Source organism: Polypterus senegalus, chromosome 6 (genome assembly GCF_016835505.1).
Source record: "Polypterus senegalus isolate Bchr_013 chromosome 6, ASM1683550v1, whole genome shotgun sequence".
NCBI classification, from domain to species: Eukaryota; Metazoa; Chordata; class Cladistia; order Polypteriformes; family Polypteridae; genus Polypterus; species Polypterus senegalus.
Window position 1 is genome coordinate 72648981 of NC_053159.1, and position 15794 is coordinate 72664774.

Consider the following 15794-nt stretch of genomic DNA (forward strand, 5'->3'; position numbering starts at 1 on the left):
AATGATTGTCTGGGGAGGCATATCCATGGAGGGTCACACAGACCGCTACAGGCTTGACAAAGGCACCTTGGCTGCCATTAGGTATCAGGATGAAATCCTTGGACCCATTGTCAGACCCTATGCTGGTACAGTGGCTCCTGGTGCACGACAATTCCTGGCCTCATGTGGTGAGAGTATGCAGGCAGTTCCTGGAGGATGAAGGAATTGATACCATTGACTGGCCACCACACTTTCCTGACTTAAATCCAATAGAACACCTCTGGGACATTATGTTTTGGTCCATCCAATGCCACCAGGTTGCACCTCAGACTGTCCAGGAGCTCAGTGATGCCCTGGTCCAGATCTGGGAGGAGATCCCCACAACACCATCTGTCATCTCATTAGAAGCATGCACCGATGTTGTCAGGCATGTATACAAGAACACAGGGGCCATACAAAGTGCTGCATACAATTTTGAGTTGCTGCAATTAAATTTTGGCAAAATGGACTAGCCTGCCACATAATTTTTTCACTCTGATTTTTGGGACGTCTTTGAATTCAGGGCTCTGTAGGTTGATCATTTTCATTTCCATCAAACAATGTGGCATCCTTTCGTTCCTAACACATTACCCAGTCTATATCAGTATAGATATCCAGGAGGATTTCTTTTTCCCATTGAGATCTGATGTGTTTTCAAAGTGTTCATTTAATTTCTTTGAGCAGTTTATATATAACCCGATCTACATACTCTCAAATAGACAAACCACACTTGCAGGTGCAAGCAATGGTAGAGGCTTCGCCTCTAGTGCCACCGTCCGACGTTCGATTCTCGAGAGGGGGTGCACTGCGTATGTACGCGCGCTTCCTGATTCATTTTATCCTCGCATCCCCTTGGTTTGAGACATATGAAAAAATATGCGGTTAACGCCGAAAGACAGATCACCAATTGAAGCTTTATGAATAATGGATACTTCATTCTCGATCAATGATTGTTTTGGTAAAGCCATACTCAGTGTATTCATTAGATGAACGGTAAAAAAGTAAGAGCCAGGGGAGGGTGACACTGGCCAGGGTGCCTTGAAGCGAGAACCCTGGCATCTCGCGGGGCTCAATAAGTGGAATTAGCGTGTCAGCTCGATCTGGATTGGCCATGTATGTAGCCTTAGCCTTAGCATGGCCTTCTTCACTCCAGCAATAATGACATGCCCTTGCTCATGTATGCCTTATGTATGTGCTTATATATGTATGCCTGCCTTATGTAGCCTTGCCTCCTTATACTTGCTTAATGGCATATATAACCTTATACTTATGTGGCCTTATATATATATATATATATATATATATATATGTATATATATATAGTATATATATATTATATATATGTGTATATATAAGGATTTTATATATGTTTTTATATATGTGTATATATATTTGTATATATATATATATATATTATTATATATATATTATATTATATATATATATGTGTATATATATATATATATATATGTATATATATATATATGTATATATGTGTGTATATATATATGTATATGTATATATATGTATATATGTGTATATATATATATGTATATATGTATATATGTGTATATATATATATATGTGTATATATATATATTGTGTATATATATGTATATGTATATATATATGTGTATATATATGTATATGTATATATATATGTGATATATATATATGTGTATGTGTGTATATATATATATGTGTATATGTATATGTATATATATATGTGTATATATGTATATGTATATATATATATGTATATATATGATATATATGTATATATGTGTATGTATATATATATATATATATATATGTATATATATATATGTTGTAAAGGACCGAGGAGACAGTAGCAAGGGTTGTTTTCCTGCCCCGTGATATTTAAATCACCAACAAAAACAGGTCAAAATTATAAATCGAAACAGTTCATATCGCGACGCCGACTCCTGGCGCGCGCTCATTTATTGGGGAGAGCGAAGTGGAGGGATGCGGAAGGACCGCAAGGGAGGACGGGAAGGATGACGCTCAGGGCAAGATGGCGGAGGAAGGGCGGAAGTATCGCACTGCGGTCAATCCAGGCCTATGGTGCAGGAAGGTCTTTCTTTCTATGAGGAAGCAGAGGGAGAAAGGTAATACCCCACCATTCCCTGGCGCGAGTGGTTTCCCAGGTGCTATCGAATCAATCCGCTGGCCTCCTACTCCGTGCGTGACACGATCCCCTTAGCCCAGGACCGCAGGTGGTAGGACCTAACAAGCGAATGGAGAGGATCGCTTGGCCTGAAGGTCCCACGATAAGGACAGAACTTAACGGCGAGTCGGAACACTGGTACCGCGTTCGACTCTTGTGTAGGGACACCACTGAGTAGCGGATCAGTCAAGCGAATAGCGAAAAAAAAAAAAAAAAAAAAAAAAAAAAAAAAAAAAAAAAAAAAAAAAAAAAAAAAAAAAAAAAAAAAAACCCCCCCCCCCCCCCCCCCCCCCCCCCCCCCCCCCCCCAAAAAATATTTTTTTTTGGGGTAAATTTTTTAAAAAAAAAATATATTTTTCGTTTTTATTTTTTAAAAATTTTTGGTGAAAAGGGGTATTTTTAAATTTTAAAAAGAAAATTTATAATTTTTATTTAAATTTTAATTTAAAATTTTGAAAAAAATAAAATTTATTTAAAATTTAAAAAATTAAAATTTTTTTTGTTATATATAAATTTAAAATATGTTTTTTAAAAATATTAATAAAATACCCCATTTAATTATTTAAATAAAATAAATTAAATTTTTACAAAAAAAAGTTTTTTTTTTTTTATGGATTTGAATATAAATTGTTAAAAAAATTTTTAATTTTTATATTAAAAATTTATTATATATATATATATTATTATATATATTTATATTTTTATATTATATATATATATATTTATATATATTTAAAAAATATTTATATGTTTTTAATTTGTAATAAAAGAAAAAAAATTAAACATATATTTAATTAGGGTTTATTTAACATGGGAATTCAATAAAAAAAATAAAAAAAAAATTTTTAAAAAAAAAAATGAAATTATTTAAATTTATTGGGGAAATAATTTTAATTAAAAAAAATTTAAGTGGAAAAAATTTTTAAAAAAAGTAAAGTTTTTTAATGTGAAATTTGGAATTTTAGGGGGGTTTTTATTTTTTTAAAAAATTTAAATTAAAGGGGGACTTTTGTGTATTAGTTATTTATAGGTTTTTTAAAATTTGGGGGAAATAAAATTTTAAAAATTTAAAGTGTTTTTTAGATTTTTTTTTTTTTATTTGTGGGGAAATTTTTTAAAAATTTTTAAAAGGGGATTTAAGGGGTTTAAAAAAAGGGCCTTTTTGTAAAGGATTTTTTTTAAGAAAAAAAAAGTAAAAACCCCCGAAAGGGGGGGGGGTTTTGGCGGGGTTTTTTTCCCAAAACAGCCATTAGAATCAGGCCATTTTGGCTATGAACGCATTTTTCCCGAACCAAGGGGGGTTTTCAAACAGGGGGCCGACAGGGCCCCTTTTGGGGGGTTGGGGGTTTTTCCCATTTTTTTAAAGGGAAAGGGGGAGTTTCCCCCAAATTTTGGGGAATTTTCCCCTCCGTATTCAGGGCTTTTTACCCCTCGAACCATTGCCCCCGGTTTTTGGTCTTTGGGGACCCCAGGGGGCCCGGGGGGCCCTTTTTCCTTTTTTCCAAAAGGCAAAATTGACCTTTTTCCTAGTTCGAATTTTTTGGGCCTTAGCCCTTTTTGGGGGAAATTTTTTCCCCCCTTGGGCAGCCGGGTTTCCCGGAGATGGGGTTTTTATTTTTAACTGTGCAGGCCCCTTTTTTTTTCAGGGGACGTTAAAAATTTCCTTTTGGGGGACAATTTAAAGGGGCTAACCCCCGTGGGGGAACTTAAGGGGGGGTTTAAAACCCCCCTTTTAAAAAAGCCAATTTTCTTTTTTTAAAAAATTTTTACCTTTTTGAGTTCCCCCTTTTTGTCCACCATTAAAAGAGTTTGGATTTTTTTTTGTCTTGGAAAACTTAAAAAACGGGGGGGTAAAAATTTTTTCCCCCACTGAATTTTTTTAAAAAAAAATTTTTATAAAAAATTTTATATATATATATATGTATATATATATATATATATATATGTATATGTATATATATATATATATATATATGTATATATATGTATATGTATATATATATGTGTATATATGTATATATATATATATATGTATATATGTATATATATATATATATATGTATATGTATATATATATATATATATATATGTATATATATATATATATATATATGTATATATGTGTATATATATATATATGTATGTGTATATATGTATATATGTATATATGTATATATATATATATATATATATATATATATATGTGTATATATGTATGTATATATATATATATGTGTATATATATGTATATATATATATGTATATATGTGTATATATATATATATATATATGTATATATATATGTATATATATATATGTATATATATGTGTATATATATGACAGCAACACTCATCATTCACAACAGTGACAAAACAATTACATTGACAATCATGTTACGTTATTTTCAAAATGTTTCCTTTTCTTTTTCATTACTTCTTTAACACACTACTTCTCCGCTGCGAAGCGCGGGTATTTTGCTAGTTCTAAATATATTGTGCACAAATGACATTGTATTGATATGGGAACATAATGATTGCTCTGTTTTTTTATGTTTTTTATAAAGTAGGCAAAGCTGTAGATTTGCTTTTAAAATTTCTGTAGTAGTTACATGTTTGACATTATAAGCTATAAATTAAAAGGTTTACAAATTCACAGTCGTTAATCTGTATGACTGGTTTACTTGTAAAATATTTTAAAAGTGTATGTCTTACAATTATGTCATGAAAATACATTTAAGTGGTTTGTTCTTAATTATTTTTGTTTGTAGGATGAATCTCATTTCATGAAGAACACAAAGACGGCACGTTACAAAGCTGCAATGCCTTTGTTAAAGGTAGGATAGTTTACTTTTTATTGCTGAAGTACTAATTCAGAACAAGAAGATTTTTTTCTGCAGTTTAAATCATAATAATATTGCACAAGAAAATTAGTTGATTTAATTAATAATTTGATCCTGGTTTTCAGCAGAATGAAAAGTAAATTGCTGGGTTTCTTTTAAGAGGTGTTGTGGTTCTCTGTATTTCTCCTATACATAAGTGGACATATTTTTTTTTAAGCAAAAGCTAATGTGTTTAAAGATGTAATTGCAACCACAACTGATGTATTAGTAAACATTTGGTGTAAGCTTACAGATTCGTTTGTGGTATAGATATAAAAATACTTAAAATCTGAAGTGGAGATTTCTTTTTCATAACTTCTTTAACACATGACATCGCTGCGAAGCGCGGCTATTTTGCTATATATATATATTACAGCGACACTCATAACGGTGACAAAACAATTACATTGACAATCATGTTACGTTATTTTCAAAATGTTTCCTTTTCTTTCTCTTTCCTTCTTTAACACATTTTCTCCGCTGCCAAGCTGGTATTTTGATATATATATATATATATATATATATATATATATATATATATATATATATATATATAAAGGAGAGTTGGGATCCGAGTGACTGTGTTTGTGTATTTCTGGAGGGATGGAGAGTTAAGGCAGGTGGGGGAGTCACGTGATCATCTCCCCTGCCATTCAAGTCATTTCATTCACTTCATTTCGCTCCCTGCTAAGCTCCGCAGCTGACGCGGTCTTGCCATTCTTTTTCCTTAAGTGTTTAGTCCTCTCTCCTTTACTGATTTATATAAAGGACAGTTGGAATCCGAGAGACTGTACTTGTGGAGTGATTGAGAGTTAAGGCGGATGGGGGAGTCACGTGATCATCTATCCTCCCATTCACCTAATTCCATTCATTTAATTTCGCTCCGACCTGAGCTCCCCTGAGCTCCGCAGCTGACACGGTCTTCTTTTTCCTTAGTGTTTAGTCCTCTCTCCTTTACTAATTTGCTGTTTACTAGACGCGGTACTTACTGAATAGTATTTTTTCCTTTAGTGTTTCTACGTGTTTAGTAGATGCGGTGTTGCAGTTTACTGTTACTTTCTACTTCGTTTTTGTACTTTACTGTTTAGTAGACTTTTACTTTATCTCATTTACTGTTGTTCTTTACGGTGTTGCCCTTTTTTACTTTATCTCATTTAGTGTTTGGTAGACTTCTACTTTATCTCATTTACTGTTGTTCCCGGCGGTGTTGCCGTTTTTCCCATTTCTGTTTTTTTTTTTGTAACATGTTCACGAATTAGTCATAGAGAAAATTTATGTATTTTTGCTGCAGGAGGACAAGCCAAAAATGTTGTATATAAAGAAGCTCTATAACTCCCACGTAGGTACATAATAATTCCAACTACAGCAACTGCAGCGAAGCGCACCAGGTCTGCTAGTTCCATATATGGGGTAACTTGAAAAATGCGACTTTGAAAGGAACAATGAAAAACTTCTTTTAGTATGCGTCCTGTTCCAGTCAAGGAAACAACAGGCTGGATCTGCTTTATTTAAATGTCAAATGCATTTAAAGGTAAAGCTGTGGCGCAACAGGGCAGATCTGACCACAGTTTTATCCATCGTACTCCCACCTTTAAGCCTGTCATTGGAAAACAACAGATCTGTTAGCCAAGCCAGTATTAATTTCCCCTTGGGGACAAATGAAATATCTATCTGTTTACCTATCAATTGATCAGAGGTATTTTTTTTAGTGTTACAACTGTAGCCAAAGTGGGTGCCATTTTCTTTTAGGAATAAATGGCTGAATATTGCTTTGCTTTTTTTGTAAATGCATTGTGATGAAGGGCTTAAAGTAAAAAGGTGATGCGTTTCTGTTTTATTTTTAGGAGTTAGTGGTAGTAGTATGGTGTTTTACTGGGATTTTTTGTATTATTTAAAATGTTTAAAGCAGAGCTTACTTCCTTCTGCTGGTCAGCTGAAATTGGTATCCTGGATTTTAATATAGATTTTAGACCACTTTCCCAGTTGTAGTTAAAGGGGTTTTTGTTTTTTGGAGTGGGGGGTCTGCTTTTTATTGAACATATAATGGAGGGAGGGAATTTAAAGTATTTTGTTCTATATTTAGCTTAATGATGTTTGTTCATACTTGTGTGTATTTTGGCAAATGTCATTTTGAGTCACATTGAATAAAAGTTTTTTTTTTGACCTCCATAAATCAGTCCTACCAGCAACTGTGTAGTAAAATTGTGGTTTATTTTTATTTGTAAAATTCTAAACTGTTCCCAGCTGCTGGTAGTAAAAATATCTGCTCTATTCACCTGCATTTGTTAGATTAATTTAGGCTTTCTTCTGGCACTATGTTAATTTAATGGTACACAGTCACAGTATAATTTTATACAGAATGCGGCTTCTTATATTTGTTTGTTGCTGTTATCTGTTTGGCTCAGCTACTTTCAGTGAAGTTATTTTTATCAGAATTGTAAGTTTCAGTTACATATTTTAATTAACATTTGGCCTGGTTGATTGAAAGGTATGCCCATCTACTGTATTGTTGTGTGTAACAGAGGAACTTCTAACATACTATAAAAGATGAGTTTTATGTATTTTGCTTATTTTCATTAAAAGCACATGCTTCCAAAATACAGTAGAATTTGACCTTAAGCATATAATAAAGCTGCCAAGATAAATTGTTATGATGATGTGCCTTTTAAGAATGGTTAAACTGCATATCCTTAGTTGTAGTAAAAGGAGTACTAGGACAAAAGACTTGTTGGTTTGATTGATGAGGTAAAAAAAAACTTAATCAGTCTTTGCAAAAGATTCATTAACCTTCTCTATGGGAGGGCCAGGGACATAGTACAAAAAAGACTGCAAATGCTCTGTTTCACATAATTTGAAAGTTGTAGGATTTAAGTTTTTGATAAGACCAAAAGCTTACCTTAACTGATGCAGCAAATGAGTAATTATTTAAAAGATGTGTAGCGCCTTTGTAGATGACCTTGTTGTGGAGTGAAATTTTGTATATAAGTTGATGATAAATATTTTGTATGTCTTTATTTGTAACTTAGACAAAGCAATGTAATATTAGTGTTTTGTTGGTGAGAAGCTTTCATGTTTAAAGAACCCCAGCCCATTCTTTAGGTCTGAGTGAGGGGGAAGTGCCTAAAACCAGTTTGGCAAATGATTCTCTGCTGAACTCTCTCAATCAGCCGCCACAGGAAAACCAAATTACCTATCTGGGAAAGGTATTATGAGCCCCCATTGGTCTGAAGTATGGCTGTTTGGGATTGGTTTGAATCAGAGGCCATTCTGTAGCACGACACCCTATTGGTGTAAGGATTTGGACAAAGAATGTATACATTTGGTTGCTTTACCCCTACCTTTCTCTCTCACACCATCATGATGAAGCAGCATCTCATACACCATGAACTGAAAAGAAGACCACACTGAGAAGCACAATTTGGCAGCCATATTGAGACAGGCATATGGCCTGTTCTGAAGAAAGTCAAAGCAAACTTTATTGTCATCTCAGCCATATACAAGTATTCACATAGACAAAATTGAGAAGCTCAGGGTCCACAGTGTAACAACATGAAGTGCAAATAAAAAATGTAAATTAAATTAAAAATAGAATTAAAATTAAAACACAAACAAGACAAGACATTGTGCAAAGTCAAGAAAAGGAAGTAGCTGCAATATTGACATGTAGTAAGCAATATGAACATTGATGCAATGTATGGTATGCAATCTTGATACATAAATATGTAATATGATAAATAAATAATAGATATAGATAATACAGAAATTATCAGTGTATGATCATGGTTGTTTAAGACATGTGTAAACAATGACAGGTCAGAATGTTTCACAGCAGAAGGATATCAAAGAATGTCAAAGTGCAGTGTGCAAATACTTAAAGGTCAGTATGAGATTTTCAGTTCTTTTCTACATGCACACTAGTCTTTGCAAGGAAGTGGCTTGCATGTATAAAAAGCTATCTAAAAATGATGACTTAACTAGAGACATTTTAAGTAACTAACAAGTCTGTGTGCCGCCTGAAGCTACACATCAGCATTGATCAGGTTGTACGGCTGCCAATATTCAAAAGTACTTTGCTTATTGGTATTATTTTATGAATGTTATCAATAATACATTACTCATGTCTTTTACTCTATGTAATTGCCCGAGGCTATAGAGGTACAAGGGAAGGTGGGGAGAAGTTATAAAATACAATACCTTATAAGCAGTGGTAAGTCTATGGGATTTGAGGCATTCTTACAAAGGCTACATATTAAAGAATACAAAAGGAGAAAGTAGAGTAATATACTGTAGAACTCTACCAAGACAAAACAGAGCTGAAAATGAAATGCATCTTCTTCACTTTGAGCAAAATAATAACTTTTGGGATACACACTCAGTTACATTGCCTTAAAATGTAGATTATTCCATGACAGTGGGCTGTTTATTGTGTGCTTCATTTCTATAAATTGTATACCTCCTCGTGTAACCTGAGTATTCAGTCCTACCTGAAGTACTCTAATATTCAGTTTTGAAATTCTGTATGTGAATATTCTGAAACATTCTTTAACTGGTGTTTATGGGTTAATAAAGTGGTACTGGTAGATTTACAGGCTGTGCTGATGAGTACAATAACGCTCCATTTTCTTGAAAACTGGCACATGGAAAATCTAGGTGGTTCAAATGTACAGTTCCAGAGAACCACAAACCTGTGAATTAGAAGGAGTACATGTGTTATGAATTACCTAATAAAACCCTGAATGAGTGGAGAGAATAAATAGAACAGCATTTTAAAGGAAAGAATGAATACATTTTTACTCCACCACTGCAAATAATTTTCACATATTCTCTAGTGGACTCTTGGTGTGCAAGTACCACATTTGAGATCCAGTACACTTGATTGTAGTTCAGATTTTTGCTTGTAGAATTTTTTTTTTTTTTTTAATAACCATTTGTATGCATTATTAATCCTAGGCAGCAAAAAGAGTTATCCTTCTTTCTGGTACACCTGCCATGTCAAGACCTGCAGAGCTGTATACCCAGATTACTGCTGTGCGTCAATCATTCTTCCCACGTTTCCATGATTTTGGAGCACGTTATTGTGATGCTAAACAGGTATGTTTTTTTAACCCTTTGTGCACATAAAATTAAGCCAAATAATTTAAATGTACCTCTAAACATGACACAGATGCAGAATATGTTTAACAATTCATACCATTTACTTGATACAATTTTTATTTTCTGGTTTGTAGTTACCTTGGGGCTGGGATTACTCAGGATCCTCAAATTTGAATGAACTAAAATTGCTTCTGGAAGAGTCACTGATGTTACGTCGTCTCAAAAGTGATGTCCTTTCCCAGCTACCCGCAAAGCAGCGTAAAGTGGTGATTGTCTCACCTGATGGGATAACTGCAAAGACCAAAGCAGCTTTGGCTGCTTGTGCTAAGGAAATGGAGAAAGGACACAAAAATGTAGGTTTACTTGCCAAAGGCATGTTAAGAGCAGTACATCTACTTTTGATATGACTAAATGAACGTTTTCGGAGATTTAGACCAGTTATAAAAACTTCACTTTTTTCTAACACTGCTGTTCTAATATAACATATATTTGTATAAAATTAATATTTTGTTGCTTGTTTAGGGATTGATTTGGAGAATCAGCGCAACATTTTGATGTGCAAAATTAAGCATGGCTTTTGACTTTCTTGCAGAAGTCCATAATCTTTCCTAAGAACATTACCTTTCTTGTGTTCATGTATCAGCATTATTGTTTGAAGTTGGAAGGCAAAGTGACAGTAAAATTCTAAAATTTCATTATTAATCCAGGTGCTAGGTTCCCTTTTGCTCCATGTCACTCTCAAACGCTAAAAGCCCCTAAATATTCCTAACTCAGGAAGCAGATGGCTTGATGTGTTGTCTTCCATGTGTGTCTTGCTTAGCTCTTTCTGTGAGTTCAAAAATATTATCAACGAGGTATTCATGTAAAAAATAAATATTTATTTCATCTTTTAGGAAACTGTTATTAATGAAAAAGGGACTCAAGAACAGAAATCCATCCGTCCATCCATTATCCAATCTGCTATATCCTAATTACAGGTTCACGGGGGTCCACTGGAGGCAAACCCAGCCAACACAGGGCGCAAGGCAGGAAACAAACCCTGGGCAGGGTGCCAGCCCACCACAGGGCGCGCTCACACACACAAACACACACCAAGCACACACTAGGGACAATTTAGAACTATGACTGTGGGAGGAAACCGGAGCACCCGGAGGAAACCCAAGCTGACACAGGGAGAACATGCAAACTCCATGCAGGGATGACCCAGGAAGCGAACCCAGGTCTTCTAACTGCGAGGCAGCAGCGCTACCCACTGCGCCAACGCACCGCCCAAGAACAGAAATGTTTATATTAATATTTCCATCATATTATAAGTAATGTGGTTTTAAACATTTTTTTTTCCAGAATTTTATAGTGTGCCTCGCAGTTAGGAGACCTGGGTTTGCTTCCCGGGTCCTCCCTGCGTGGAGTTTGTATGTTCTCTGTGTCTGTGTGGGTTTCCTCCAGGTATTCCGGTTTCCTCCCACAGTCTAAAGACATGCAGGTTAGGTGCATTGGCGATTCTAAATTGTCCCTAATATGTGCTTGGTGTGTGTGTGTGTGTGTGTGTGTGTGCCCTGCGGTGGGCTGATGCCCTGCCCGGGGTTTGTTTCCTGCCTTGCGCCCTGTGTTGGCTGGGATTGCTTCCAGTAAACTCCCGTGACCCTGTAGTTAAGATATAGCGGGTTGGATAATGGATGGATGGATTTTATAGTGAACACATAATGAAATATTGAACAGTGGTTCTTTATGTGTAATTTTCAGAGCTTATGCATAAGCAAATCTTAATATTCAGATAAAAATTGTATTCACCTTTCCTTGTACAGTGTATATAGTCTTTAATGCAAACTTACCCTGAATATACTTTATTATCATTATTTACTTTATAATGAAAATTCTTTTATAAAACCTTCCAGTTGTCCAGACCATTTAAATTATATATATATATATTATATATTTTTGCCTAATTACAAATAAATTGCATTATTATTAACATTACTTCTCAATATAATTATTGCTTTTATTTATTTTTCGTTTTTTCCTTCCTGTCCTCTCGGCCACCTGATCTTATCATTGTATTTAACTTTGGGGACATGGAAAACGATAATATATATAAGGATTCTCCCTATCTGCTAATTATATATTTACTTTTATGTAAGCCTGTATTGATTTTTTTATTATTAATTCGTTACTAATCATAACTACTTTGTTTTTCTGTTGTTCTTACTTTTCCTTTGAACATCCTGTAAAGCACTTTGAGTTATATCCTTTGTGTGAAAATGTACTGTAGAAATAAATGTTGACGATGTTACTGAGGAATATTCATTAGTGTTTGCCACTGTAAACAAATATATAAAGAATATGTGTGATCACAGCCGGTACAGCATCTTTTCTCTTATGTTTTCAAAGAAACTCCAAGAGAAGGAAGCACTTTTGGTTTTCTACAACAAAACTGCTGAAGCTAAAGTCAGAGCAGCTGTGTAAGTTACATTTCAGTTTCCCTTAATGTTTTATGTCTCCTTTGGCTGAATATTTGATGTTGAGCTCTGCATTAATAATTAAACACATTTTTATTCATCTGTGATATTGCAGAGTATGGTAAATATTGGAAATCAATAGAGAAAGAGAAAAAATGAAAATTCCAGGTGAAAGTAAATTTTAAACATTTAAGGAAATTTGATTGATGGCTGTGTGGTTTAAAAATTACATTTATTAAATACATATATAAAAAATTGTAATTATAAAAACATGTGAAGAATAGTACTTTTCATGAAGATTTTGATTGTTATACCTTATACACAAGAGAACTGCTGTTTAAAAATGCTTTTGTGTTTAACACTTAACGTAGGTAATTCACAAACATTTCCTTAAAAGTTTTCTCAACCTAACAAATTCTGCCAGTTTTCTATAGTAATGTAAAGCTGTCACCATGGAATGAAGTACAGTATGTTTGTGTTGTAACTCAAGGTGGAGAAAAAGTGTGATACAAAAATTTATACTGTGTTCAAAGGATCATTTACGGAATGTGCCTTTTTCTTTCTTTAGGGAATATTTATTTGACTTGCTTGAGAGTGGACGGGAGAAATTTTTGGTGTTTGCTCATCACAAGATAATGTTGGATAATATGTGTAAAGAGCTCAAAGATAAGGTGAGAATGCTTAATCAGAATCATGACGTCAAATAAAAATAACATAAATAGCATAAGCGAAAAAGAAAAACTTCATACAAAGTTGTAGAATGGTACACTTATAAAGAAGATGTGAAAGTGTGTAGTGTGTATACACGTGTGCACACACACACATGTCTATAATGTGCACACACAAGCCTTCTTACAGTATATCATAGAACACCATAAGTATACAAAGAAGACAGACTATTTCAGAGAGGGCTATGGCTCTGGGAAAGAAACTGTTGAGTTGTCTGTTAGTTTTATTTTTAATTAACCTGAAGTGTTTACCAGAGAAGAGTTTTTGGAATAAGTGATGAGCTGGGTGAGAGTCCATGGTGATCCTTTTGACATGGTTAGTGACACGAGATGTATACAGATGGAGGAGCACAGCTAAGTATTTTCTCAGCAAACCTCACAGCATGCTGTGATTTATTTTTGGAGTGTGTCATTACTGAACCAAACCAGACAACAGTGGAGAATTTGATACCACTTTCAATTATGGCTTTGTAAAAATTGAACTAGGATTGCCTGGGAATTATTTGATTTCTTTAGTTGGTGTAACCACTGCTGAGCCTTCTTAGTGATGTAAGTGTCCCAGCTGAGAGCATTTATGATAGTTGTTTCCAAAAATATGATGGATTTCATCTTATTGACTGCAGACTCATTCATTTCTAGTGGGAGAGGTTGTAACTGCTGTTTGCAAAAGTCAATTACCATTTCCACTGTCTTAGATGGTATTGAGCACTAGGTTGTTGGTAGCACAACATGAGACACCCCTTTTCAAATAATGGTGGTGTCATCAATGAACTTAATCATTTTTATTGAAGGATCAGTGGACCTACAGTCATTGGTGTACAGGCAATGGTTGGGGTGCTGGGTATATAGCTTTGAGGAGCACCTGTGCTCGTATGGAGACAGTCTGTGAGGAGGGAGCCCACATGAACGTATTGTTTTTATTGGGAAGCTGTAAATCCATTTAAAGATTGAAGGATTCAGTTTAGTTTGCAGAAGTTTAGTTAACAATAGCTCAGGGACAATGGTGTTAAAAGCTGAACTGAAGTTTACAAAAAGTATTCTGGCATAAGGTCCTTTACTGTTCAGATGCTGGAGCACGAAGTGAAGACCCATTTTACTGGCATCGTCCACATATATATTTGCTCAATATGCAAACCGAAGAGGGTCAAGTTCAGTAGTAGTAACAGACTTCAGATAGGTTGGAACAAGCATTTCAGATATTTTCATTAGAACTAATGTTAGAGCATTAGTCCTGTAATCATTGAGGCAGCTTATTTTATCACTATTGTGAACAGGAAACATAACAGAGGATTTAAAGCAATCTGGTACAGCACACTGTGCATGAAACTGGTTAAAGATCTCTCTGAAGAGAGGGAGCAAGCAGCCTGCCTGTGTTTGATAGTTGCAGTTAAGACCAAATTAGGACCAGCTAAGACTTTTGGCAGTTCTGTGTTGCACATAGTTTCCAGAAATTCCAGAGGAAGAAGAGGGGTTAGGCTTTTGTGAAGAAGCAGTTGGTGTCAAAATGACTTCAGAAGTGGAGGAGCAAAGGGATTGTAGATAAGAGCACCTTGTTGTTCATATCTGCCGTAAAACTGGTTAAGTTTATAAGGGAGGGATAAATCTGAGTAAGCACTAGGAGATGCATTTTTGTAATTTGTAACAGACTGAAGGCTTCTCCATACAGACAAGCTATTGTTTGCTGAACAGTGAAATTCCAGTTTATTTTTGTGATTCCATTTAGCATATCTGATTGCATTTTTTAGCCTATCCCTGGCCTGACTGTAGGCATTCCTGTCACCAGTTTTATGGGCTTTTTCTTTTGTCTGCAGTAGAGTTCTTAGTTCTTTGATGAACCACCGCTTTCCATTGCCGAACATCACATTAGTTTTGTTGGGAATGCAAACCTCTTCACATAAACTGATTCAAGAAATAATAGTGTCAGTCAGCTCATGAATGTTTTCACAAGCATTTTTGAAATCATCCCAATCAGTGCAGTCCAAACAGTCTTAAAATGATTAAATTGACTCATTAATTAATTTTAGCCTTTGTTTATAAGATGGTAGCAACTGTAGCATGACATGGTCAGAATTACCCAGTGGCACGTGAGGTAAAGCCCAGTAGCAGTGATCCAAAATTTTCCCGTCCCTGGTGAGGCATTTAGCAAGCATTTTGTGCCTGGGAAACTTGACGGGTTAGGTTTATATTATTAAAATCGCCTATCACTATAATCGGAGAGTTTACAGAACTGTGCTTCCAACTAGTGATGTAGTCTGCCAACTGCTGCTGCGCGTCATTCACGTTTGCCTCAGGGCAGATGTAAACTTCAATGAGAATTATTGTTGAAAATTCTCAAGTGAATAGAATGGGTTACAGTTAATAGCGAATAATTCCAGATTGCCAGAGCAGTGCTTCGATAATATGGAAATGTCACTACACCCGTTTTAATTAA

At 34.7% G+C, this 15794-nt stretch overlaps 1 protein-coding gene across 2 annotated transcripts in view; it reads left to right on the top strand.

Annotated features, from left to right (window-relative positions):
* Positions 1 to 15794, top strand: part of smarcal1 (SWI/SNF related, matrix associated, actin dependent regulator of chromatin, subfamily a-like 1) — an 89160-nt gene that overhangs the window by 62806 nt on the left and 10560 nt on the right. For both annotated transcript variants that reach the window (XM_039756334.1, XM_039756335.1), the window contains 5 exons: positions 4975 to 5040; positions 10036 to 10176; positions 10314 to 10532; positions 12568 to 12638; positions 13204 to 13306. In XM_039756334.1, the coding sequence (XP_039612268.1) occupies positions 4975 to 5040; positions 10036 to 10176; positions 10314 to 10532; positions 12568 to 12638; positions 13204 to 13306 (600 nt within the window). The remainder of the gene's footprint in view (positions 1 to 4974; positions 5041 to 10035; positions 10177 to 10313; positions 10533 to 12567; positions 12639 to 13203; positions 13307 to 15794) is intronic.